General features: G+C 36.7%; 1 protein-coding gene across 3 annotated transcripts in view; it reads left to right on the top strand.

Moving 5' to 3' along the window:
• The window catches only part of LOC145674331 (cell adhesion molecule Dscam1-like), a 1,494,831-nt gene that overhangs the window by 1,120,377 nt on the left and 362,178 nt on the right, over window positions 1-12,276 (top strand). For all 3 annotated transcript variants that reach the window (XM_081744257.1, XM_081744259.1, XM_081744258.1), the window contains exon 6: window positions 8,236-8,382. In XM_081744257.1, coding sequence (XP_081600383.1) covers window positions 8,236-8,382 — 147 coding nt within the window. The remainder of the gene's footprint in view (window positions 1-8,235; window positions 8,383-12,276) is intronic.

The following is a 12,276-nucleotide window of genomic DNA, read 5'->3' as shown; positions in this document are numbered from 1 at the left end:
GAGTTCTTCTACCTCACTTTATTCTATTGGGAACTCTAGAAATGCTTCCGCAATTTGGTAGTCAGCTGTTTTCAAGAATTTAGGATCGGTTCTATCCTCTCCGCCCATACTTCTTCGGAAAGTCTTAGGGAGAGTTCTCTCAGTTTCTATCTAGGTTTGTGTACGTTGATCCTTCCTTTTGGTGGTATCAAAAAAAGAAATAATAATATAACAGTCTCCGGATCGATATGTACAAAACTTATCTCGCTTCTTGAATGTGATTGTTTACAGCGCCTCGGGTTTTTTTCTTTGAATCAATTCAATAAAGTAGTCCCCAGTTTCAACGGCAATGGTTACTGCTTCTTTTGGCAATGTTGAGATAACGCCATGCTGAAAAATTACAAACACGGCTAGAAATTCTCACTGTAGAAGATGAGATAAATCAAATATACAGTTGTTTATAATATAACTAATGCATTAAGCTATTAATGGTGATATTGAACAGTATTGCTGGAACTAAATACCAGTACATATGAATGTTTAAAAGAATCAGAACAAAGCTTCATTGTACTATATCAAACAAATACAATGAACGAAGAAGAATACCTTCACCATCTTCTCCATTTTGGGAGTTAAGATGGCTCAGTGGTAGAGCGCTTGTTTCGGATGTATGAGGTCCCTGGTTGCATCCTCGGCCACGTAAGTTTGTGGTGGACAACATCATTTCTGTGCGTTTTCTCGAGGTACTCCCATATTTATATTCCATCAATTCTTCTATCTTCATTCTTTTGCCTCAACCATCCGTCTTCGTTAATTTTAAGGGCGTAATCGCGGGACGTTACTCTGAAAGATTTCATTTTATTTCATTTTTTCATCCTCGCCATCTTAATCTTTATAGCCCATTGATTTATGTTTAGAATTATATTCCTATTTTCTTTGAAATTAGTTTGAATTTTATTGGACTGTTTTACTGGTTTACTTTTTTTAAAATCTATTTTAATACCTCTTTCTTGATAAAAGAAAATAAATTTTGCGATAAATTTTATTATACAAGGTGTGTTTAAGAAGAAACTGAACTTTAGCTATAATATATTCGTCGCTCATTGTACAACATCCTAAGCACTGTCTCCCCTCAAAATAGTCCCTCTACTGTCAATACACAGTTCCTAACGTATCCGCCATTTTTAGAAAACCTCCTGAAATGCACTTTCTGGGATGGCACGTAAAATCTTGAAACATTGTCCTGAATCTCCTCTATGGTTTCGAAACGACTTCCTTTGAAAGTGGTTATAAGTTTGGTAAACAGGAAAAGTTTGCACTGGTATTTGCAGTGGGAAGCAGTTTCTGACTGATTTCCACAAGGTTATGTTTCTGATCGTCAGTCACCAAACGCAGACCCAATTTTGAACTAACACGACACGACTGGAGTTTTTCAGTCCACGATTGATGGCATGGTTTTATGCTGATGTCCACTTCGTTAGCAACTTCTTGAACTATTAAACTACGATTTTCACGAATTAGATGTCGAACGCTCTTGACATGGTTGTTATCTGTTGATGTGGAAGGTCTCCCAGGTCTAGAATCCTCACGAACCGACATTCTGCTCTTTTCAAAACGCTTAAACCATTCGTAGTACTGTGTTCGACACATACGTCCTCCACGTATGCTTGGTTAAAATTTCTGCCAAGTTTGTAGCAAAACTTCACATATGTACGTTTTTCGTCAAGCTCTTCCACTGTCACGGTATCACTAATTCGACGAACAGATTGTGCGCGTGCTCACTTTAGCGGCGTTAGCTCGCCAACTAACGGTTACTACGAAAAATCGTAAATGGTAATTTGTTGTCTAGACCTGGCACCAGATGTGCTCGGTAGCCGTAGGGGCTTCCTTTACCGGTTGGAGCGTTATTTTGGAAGTTCAGTGTCTTTTTGAACATACCATGTATAATCATCAACATTATTTTAGGTAACCGTATAATGTAAATTCGTTTTGAAGAAACAAGGGATATTTAACTAAACTTGAAGGAAAATGAGTAAAATAACACAAATCAACTTATACTTCATGTCGAGGAAAACAGAGAAATAAGTCCAGATATTTAAATCAATGCGTTCAAAAATAAAGATGACATGGGTAATTCACACTATTAATATCGAATATAATGAGTAAAGTTGAAAGAGTCAAAAGTTGCCAGAAGAATCAAATACTAAACTACAACGTAGAAAAACAACAAAGTTTTCTGGCTAATGTCGTCGAAGCAGAAACAGTATTTGAATTAAGTACTGCTATCAGATTATACACACTAGAATGTAAACTTTTAGCATATAAATGGATTAATTTTCTCCTTAAAAATAAAATGAAACGAAATATAGGGTTTGACGTCACACTATTACAACTTTTTGGCTAAAGCAGACGGATGATTGCGAAAGTGAATGAAGATAAAATGATGGAATGAGAATGATAGAAAAAAAGTGATAACCCCGATAAAATCCGAGAGCATGATGTTGTTCACCACAAACTTGGATTACCTGGCATCGAACCAGATACTTTTTTACCCAGACGTGAGGGGATTTTCTCCCTGAATGTATTTTGCAGTTATCTTGTGTTATAGGTAACTGGATACAGTGTATAACTTTTCTCGAGTTTCTTCAGATTCAGTTCCGGCCAAGTTTTAAAAATGATTTGCGTTTTTCACTTAATATTATGAATCAGTTGAGAGATGCATTAACAGAAATCGTACTTCGCTAAAGAAAGCGAGAAAAGATGTTCATGGAAACAGTCGATGTGATGAACACGGAGTAGTATATTTAACTAAAAACTGACTGACTTTTGATTACCTTTATTCAGCTGTAACCAAAAATAATTTAGTTAAGGAGATAACTTACATTGCTTCCATCAATGGAGGGTATGAGAGAAACCAGATTGTTGAGCATTTAAGTTTTATTGGTAAATGCTAAGGGAAGAAAGTTCACCTAACATACAGGCTGCATTAAAATGGACTTTGCACATTAGTAAATTACTATAAATTTATTTAGACTGCAAAAATCATTTTTTGTCATTTTACAGCAAAAATAGATGAAGTTTTGACTCACGTAGTGTGCACTACCGAACAGCACCTTCGCAAGCTCTAGTGACAGTTGTAACAAAGATGGTTACATTGACTGGTCCCTAGTGTGTGATGTGTTTTGATTGAATAATTGAAGGCTGCGACAGTATCGGAGGGAATTTTCGTATCGAGTATGTCAAATATCCACCCAGTATGCCTGCCACTTATTAGCGGCAAAAGGGTTGTACTGGTTACTTTCGCTGAATTCGCACGACTTTACGCGGCAGTTGAAAAATCTGATATGTTGTTGCGAGATTGGCGCAGCCAAATCACCAATGGAAATCATATTCAATCTAACTTGATCTATTAGGGAAAAAATACTTGATCTACTTTTCTACAAAGTGACAGCAAAATCCGATGTTAAAACGTCTGAATAAATTTACATGAATTTACGAATCATTTTTGAAACACTGAATTTTATAAAGCTTTTATGAAGCAATAAAACATATTTTTTACTGATGCAACCTAGCTTAAGAGCCGACACTAGAGTCAATATAGATGGAAATGCTGCCAAGGCGCTTTGCTATTTTCTTAGTGAAACTCAGCCATTTGGACAAAGTCTAGGGAACATTTGTTTGCTGTCTTCCATTCTTACACACACACAAATACATACACATATATATATACACTCGAGATTTGTGGATCTAGTAATCCTGGACGATTCAATATGTGATTTGCTTCTCCCCTTTTAGGTATCTCTACAGTAGACATCCCCACAAGATGGAAACTATATAACTTAGCTGTCAATACCAGCAAGGGAACTCGTGCTGACCAACCCTTCGATCCACTCTGCCCCTTTCAGCTCTCTGTACATTATCTTCCTCCAAATCACAGTCACTTTACTTCAGTTCCACTTCCTATTCCATTGTTAAAACGTTATTTAACAGTCGGGGCAAATGAACTTTACTTACAACAGTTCAGCTGAGTACAAAGAAGAAAGTGAAGAGAGTATTGATTTTTCTTTTCAATAATATTTCAAAGGAAATACATTTAAAATGAACTATCTAAAAAAACAGTTTTTGAGTGTCATTATTTTATTCAGACATATATTTGACATACAGTGAATCATACTAAAGATAAAATCCTTGGGAGTTCGTATATTCATTCAATTGAATTAATGTACAGGGTGAGTATATATACATATATATTTTAAGTAACACAGATGTGATCATTAAAATTGTTAAATAATGGCAAGAACTTGATTGAACTACAGAAGTCTATTGCTATAATGTTAGCGAAGCATACAAAAATATCAATAGTATTTTAAATCGCACAGATATGTAATTTTTAACACTATAACGAACTCTATCTATGTTTATCATATCTCCGGAACGGCTTGGAATGTCAACTTGCTGTTAATGGCATTTCACTTTATTTGCGCTTTTAAAACCTCTTTTACTGAGAAGACCTTTGCTGATGTGGAGGTTGTGAAAATTGCCTTATGAGAGTTCTTTAACTCCGAACCTGCGGAGTTTTATCGGCATGGGATTAATCTTCTAAATAAAATATGGCAAGAAGTCATTGACTATGCTCATGAATAAACATAATCCTACGTGAGTTACACTTAGTTTTCTTTGCTCTTCCATATCCACACCAAACATGGGTAGAACTTTTGCATGTACCCAATAGTACTGACAAGGAACGGACATCAAAGTGTCATCCGGACATCCGAAACAATCCTAGAGCATTCGATAAGAATAACAAAGATATGTTTATGTAAAAAAAAAAAAAATTGCCATGGTCAACGGAGTAAGTCCCTGGGGCCCATTAACCCTGTTAGTATAAAGAAAATCGTAGACTCGCAGTGAAATAGTTGCTGCATCAACATTGTTCATTGGGAAGTCATGGCTTATAGTTCATTCTTTTCAGTATGAAACAAGCTTTCCAGAGATGTTCTGTATTGGGCCCATAACGTAGTTGAACAGGGAAAATTGCGAGAATATCGGGAAAATTCTTTCCAGAAGTTCCTCCCATCAACTTTGAGCCCCTCTGGAATGGCTCTGGGTAAAGGCACAAATCCAAATGTATCCCGAAAAATACTATAGGAGATAAAAAATGACTGTACCAAGTTTTGTGTTGATAGAATAGATATGAGGGAAAAGCTTGTATACCGATACACGCTTTCCTCTCATACTTATTCCCTTTATCAATACATAACAATACATAACACCTCTGGAAAGCTTGTTTCATACTGAAGAGAATGAACTATAAAGCATGAGTTTCCAATGAACAGTGTTGATGCAATTGCTATTTCATTACGAGTCTATGATTTTCTTTATACTAACAGGATTAATGGGGCCCAGGGACCTACTCCGTTGTCCATGGCACTTAATTTTTTGTGCATAAACGCATCTTTGTTTTTTTTTTATCGAATGCTCTAGGTTTGATTAGGATGTCCGGATGACACGTTCATGTCCGTTCCTTGTGAGTGGTACTTATTTTTCTACTTCAAAGTTTTTTTTTTTTTTTTTTAAATTTCTTTTAGCCTCACTCCCTGAAATAGTTTCATATCAGACGAAAGTAGCCCATCAGAAAAAATATTAGCTCAAAAGACTAATATTAAATGTTGGCCCAAGCGACCTCAAATTCAGAATGCATTTATAGTACAGGGCTGTTATAATTTCCTTGCTATGAAACAAATGCTTATAACTTTTTATAAATGTCATATTGCAGTGCAATAAATGTTAAGATTTTCCTGACACATATTGTATCATCATCTATAAACACACCGCAGCCATCATCGCCACACCTCCAGTTGGGTTCCATTGACATCTATACATTCCTGCAACCTTCGGCGAAACTCGTAGATGCTATTCCGTCTGACGTCGTCACAAATGTCATGGATCAGTTCACTAATCTTAGCTTTCGGGTTCTGCAAGTCATTTGATTTTTCCGCATACACCTGTGTCTTAACGTGACCCTATAACCAAATATCACGGGGTGTCAAATCGGGGGACCTGGGTGGTCAAGGGGTGGGGCCTCTGCGCCCAATCCATCTGCCAGGTAGCTCACGGTCAAGGTAGTCCCTGACGACTTGTTCAAAATGTGAGGGTTAGTTGATGCGATCCTTGATTTTCAACCTAACCAATTCGGGCATCAGGAAATTTGTAAACATTTGAAGATATGTCTCCCCTGTCAAAGTATTTTCGTCGAAGAAAAGTGGGCCTATGAGATGGTCCATTGGTACGGCGCAGCATAGATTCATTTTCGGGATGTCTGTTTCGTGCGTTCCTTGTTCAGGAGGGTTTTCTGTTCCCCTAACAGGACAGTTGTGCTTGTTTACCCTCCCTGGAACACGGAAAATTGCCTCATCTGAGCGCATGAGTAACTGCAGAAGTTCCCTGTCACCATCGAGTCGTTTCAGAATCAGTTCTTAGAATTCCAGTCTATGTGTCTTGATCTTCTTCAGTTCATGCCAGTTCATGCACAAATTTAATCTTGTACGGTTTGGCTTTAAAATATTTACGCATTATCTTACACGTTGTTGATTGAGGGATTCCTAACTCCAAGGACCGCCGCGGAATCGATTTTCTTGGACTTCTCCCAAGGCTGTCGACAACCTTTTGCGACGTGTTTCGGTTCACTGGCGGCCAACCACTTCTTTGCATATCACAAACACTCTCGGTATCCAGAAACTTGTTGTGCCAACTCTTTATACTCCTAGTCCCGATATCATGGTTTTCTTTTCTTTTCGTACACTCGTCTGAAGTTTCGCTGCACCAACACACCCGAATTCTGTTCTGCATACCCACACAAACACACGCACTGTACTTTCTCTTGTACCGCTGTCATTTTCATGTCCTTTGTTGTTTTCAGTGTTGCCAACCTCATCATTGTGATAGTGTTGCTAACCAATGATCTGTAGATCATCGTACAATTTAAAATGTATTTCATTGCAATATCATTATTTAAAAATCAAGTTATAAACAGCTGTTTTATAGCAAGAGCTTTTAAACTGTTCTGTATACAATATGAAGCGAATGTACTTTGGTAATTTGAAAATACAATTGCAAGTTAATTAACAGATGCTATGAAGATAACAACTGTTAAAAATTGAAATATAAGTTGGAAGTAACGTCATATATGTGTTTCTGGGTGCAAAACAACCCCATACGACACATCGCATGCCCCGTTCTATTGCAAATTTTGAACCTAATTCCAAGATAGCAGTTGTGATGGTACTATACAGTAATAGATATTGTTCTGCCTTCATTACCCTTATCCCAGATATGGTATTACTTTTTGTAGCCGTTCCAAATATACAAAGTAACTTTTTCTCATTTTGTATATTGTAAATGTTTTGAAAACATCAGGTCGCTTGGAGCACCATTTAGTATTATTATATTGAGCTAATATTTCTCTTGTGTTATTTTCGTCCGATATGGAACCAGGGTTGAGACTTAAAAATAACTCGCAAGTCGAAAACCGGGGACCACCCTAAGTAGTATGTACACATAGCGCAGTTTGGGTGTCTCAAACTCACCATGTATTTCAATATATTTGGCTAAAATATACCAGAAAACTCATCCCACTCCGATGACTGGATTACGTAATACTTTCATGGAGTTCTAGTATTTGATTTTTAGTCGTATATTATTTACAACTTCATAGAATATGATACTTTTAAGTCACTGCTTCTCAATGAATTCAAAAGGGAAGGGAACATTAAATCATACTTCAGAATCGAAGGGTAGAGCTTCGTTTGTCCGTCAAATGACGCTTATTTAAACTTAAATACTATTAAAGTTATTTATCTAACAGCTACTGGTAATACATTCTGAGGTTGTGGTTACATTTATTCCTTTAACATTTAATTTGGCACAGGACATTGGGAGAACGTAAGCATACATTCTAAATTTCTAGAAAATTAATTCGGCTAAGTGACACACAATATAGCACAATTTTGTCCGAACAGACTAAATAATCAAGTAATATCGTGTAATATTATTTACCTTCAACTTTTATATTCTTCAGCAGAAATATACTTTTTTTTTGTTATAGTAGAATTTTCTCAATCGTACATATAATAAATCAGTATGATGTGTGAAGATGTTTTTCTTTTCTTTCTTAAGAAGAAGCCCTTGTGTCTTACGCCATAATTTATTTTCCAGAGCTGAATGAAATACGACCAAAGTTTTATCTTTTCTTTACAGGTGGTCGTTATGTAGTGACATCATCAGGAAATTTACACATTCGAAACGCAAGATCTGAAGATGGTTCTCCACGCTACAGCTGCCTAACACTTCATCTTCTGACTGGCGAACGCAAGAGAAGCTCCCGAGGCCGTGTGACTGTGTCAGGTGCGTTTCACATCATTGGCCATTTGTTACTCTCAAAGTGATTTCTCTTATACCCCCTATAGGAATCAGTAATGAATGTGAGATATAATGAAATCAGTGTTTTATAATAAAAAGAGGTCGTTAATGAGTTATATTATGAATGGTTTTCAAATCATGTTATTTGCTGGTACAGTTCATGTTGTATCAAAATGCTGAGTTGAGTTGATTTTGAGTTTAACGTCCCTTTTCAGCAGCGAGGCTATATGAGACGTGGACCTACTGATTAACGTGGAATCCGAACCACATGAGCTCCCGCCGGGAATCGTGTATCAAAATGCTATTGTAAATACGTCTGTGCAATTGTCTCCTTGAACTGAGAGTGTTTTCTCTCTCAAGAATATGAATTGTCATGTTCACCTGATTGCCTGTGTAATAATGAATCCATATTCACACAGTTTTTTTCTGTTTTTTTAGTTTACCGTTCTACGATTATGCTCAAAGGCTTTGGGAGACGGTGTTTATGATAATGAATGAAATGGTGAAGTGAAGGAAATGAGAGTGAAACAGAGAAATCCCAAGAAAAATCACAGATATGATGTTTGCCTACCACAAAACTCACTTGGCCAGAGCTGTAATTGAACTAGGGACAACGCACACCAAATACACTCCACTATTGAGCCACCGCAGGCTTCTACACAGTTTCTGCATAAACGTTACCTCAAATTCTAATTATCAACCAGTTGTTCTGCCCTAGCTCGTAATTATCTATTTCCCTAATTCTTTCTAAACCACATACGAAAAGGACAGATAATTGTGCCCGTGCCTAAGGTAAACTGGCTACGTCAGTGTAAGTGGGCTAGGACCCGCCTTTGTACAAAACACTCAATGTCAGACAAACATACTACAGTATGTTAATCTTACTGGCAGGTTGCTGGTCGTAAATTGAAATTATATCTTTCAGTGTAACATCCTACGATCGTACCCTTTAGGCTAAGGGAGACGATGGCTAAGGCAAGCGAATTATGATGGAAGAATTGGTGGAATGAGAAAGTAGGAGGATATGAGATAACTGAGAGAAAACCCACGGAGACGATCCTGTCCACCACAAACTTAATTGACCGGGATCAAGGCAAGGACCCTACGCACCACAGATAAGCTTTCTACCACTCGGCCATGATGACCCCCCCTCTCCATCAGTATCCAAGCAAATAAGCTTGTGTAAGTTGAATGTAACGGTGAGGGGAAAGAACATAAAACATGAAGTTTTTATTATTATTATTTGTTTTAACGTTATCTTCTGGGTTTAGCTTGAACGCCTCACTTCCCTTGTAAGTAGAATCTCCAATAGGAACGACTTCACAGTAACCAAGGAATTACTGACAGTTTTTGATTGACAATTTTTATTCGCAGTCATCTCAAAATATGTTCGAGAAATCAAAATTTTCAACTTGTTAAGGAGGGAACAAAATACTAAGACTAATTGTTCTTGACACTAAAGCAACTCGAACAGTTTCAGCTCATTTAACATTCATTTCCAAGAACTAATCTATAGAATTTGTTAACTTTTCTTTGTATTTTATGCTCTTTAATGCACTATCTGGATTAGCTTATTGACCTAAACTTTTGTGAGAGAATTACTGCTGTATTATACCGTTTGTTGTCAGTAAAGTAAGTGTAATCAGCTTGCATGTTTATGTGAAATCACTTTATTCAAGTACAGTCACCCACATAAGTACCTGAACCCCTGACTGTTATAATTCCATTACCCGGGGTCCAGGTACTTATGTGGGTGACTGTACAAGGAGACAGCTCTTACAAGTTTGACCTAGATTTGACCTTAAAGTGGTTGTTAAAAATTTTCAAGAACTGGGGCCAAGGTAGCTCCATTTTTTCTCTCCCCTCTTTTTAGTTATCTTCAATACTTTTGTGTCTCTTATGTTTGAAATACCTCCTTATTAATTGTCATTTCTTCCAGACAAGTTTATATATTTTTCTCTATAGCAACATTTCAAAGTTCTGTAGTCATTCACTGTTACTTATCGGTAATATTGGCATACCTGTTATGATCAAGAAAATACCTCATCCTAATGTCTTTTCATTGCAAAGTGCCTATCGCTTTGTGGTCCTGGTTTCGGTTCCCATTGTCTTTCGCTTTAAGGACCAAGCTCTTACTCATATAGTCTCAGTGGTACAGTATAAACCGATGTTGACTTCAATGGATCAATACTGCATACACAACTATTTATTCACTGAGTCAGGGTAGGCTTTCCCATGCGGTTGTTCGTTGATTTTTACCTAAGTTAATAATTACAGCGTTCGACGTGCTAGAGACTACGCTGATGAAAGTTACAAAGAATGCTATCTTTGTTTAAATTAAGTTATGAAGAACTTTGTCTCCATGCTATTATATTGCAGTACTCATATTATTATCTTTCCTTGTGTATTGGCATATCAAGTATCATTCAATGACACAGTGAGTACTAACACATGCTAACAAGTATCATCCACATTTCTACCCCTTGTTGGTTTCGTGGCTAGCATCTGTGCATCTAGTGCACAAAGTCTCAGGTTCGACTCCTGGTGGAGAATCGCTTCAGTCTACCCTTCGTTGAGACCCACTTTAAGCTGTAGGTCTTGTACAACTTGGCTTGCTGCTGACAAAAGAGATAAATATTAATTAATTACTCAATTAATTAATTAAACAACCTAAATATCTGTCAACTACGAAATATATTTGTTGAAGATGAGCGATAATGTTTTATGGATCGAGAAAATTGACCTATATCAGGAAAATAGAAATCCCAAAAAAAGCGTGTAAAATATTTACTAGATGTCGATATATTAGGTTGGAATTGCAAGTCATAACGAGCATTGTTAGTATTGTATTTATCCAGTGTTACAATCTTCTTATTTAAGACATATTAAAGTGGGATTAATTTCATGTATTTAGGTAGTACGTTAGATAATACTAGCATGTATAATAATAATGACGAAAGGACAAGCTTGGTGGAGTGTAACTAGTTAGTTTACTTAATCGTTAAACTCTAACATGAGAGACAAAACTACAGTTCTGGTGATAACAAGTGAAAGAGTGTCCAGGGACAAGGTAGGCAACCAATCAATTTAGCCATGCATCACGCTGCACTGGGGGCATTTTAATTTGTAAAATACATACTTTGAAGTCAACATTCCGAGACCCAAGAGCTTAGTCGCGTTTATACAATCGGGCGAGGCGATAATGTTCTCAATCCCGATTAGAATGCCAGCCGGTTGTTAATACTTAAAAAAGAAGAGGATAGGCTGTAAGGCATTCCACAATTAGGATTGTTCAATATCAATTATATTCTGTACTTGAAACTGATAAATAACAATAAAGATTGTCAAAGAAATAACAGAACTAAAGCAGTATCTAAAACTGACATAATATATTATGCTAAAAAGTAAATATGTTGAAATAAGCACGTAGAGTACTTTACTCAATATCATATGGTAGTGCAACAATTTTGTACGTTGCAGAGACCAGTAATAACCGATTTTCAATAGACAACAACTAAGTTAATGTTATAATAAATCCAAAAGTACATTGCCACAGACCAAAAGAACGCAATGAATCTCGTTTTGTACCAAAATAAGCAAGATGGGATTGGTACACCCTATATTTCGAGAGTCTTGTTATATATATATTTTTCTTCTTCCACTCTTTTAAGCCGATTCAGCGCCTAATCCTTATCCAAAATATTCGAACTAGAAGTCTCTAGAGCAGAATTAAGCTTACCATATCACTGACGTGTTTCATCCTTGTTAGGCGTGTTCATCTAATAGCTTTTATAATACACAGTGACACATGTTTATTCTGCAACACCACGTTAAACCTAGAAACAGTGCTGTTTACCAGATTAATGAGGCGTTCCACTT

This window comes from Thermobia domestica, chromosome 17 (genome assembly GCF_964235325.1).
Source record: "Thermobia domestica chromosome 17, izTheDome1.hap1.1, whole genome shotgun sequence".
Taxonomy (NCBI): Eukaryota; Metazoa; Arthropoda; class Insecta; order Zygentoma; family Lepismatidae; genus Thermobia; species Thermobia domestica.
This window is presented reverse-complemented; position numbering and strand designations above follow the sequence as displayed.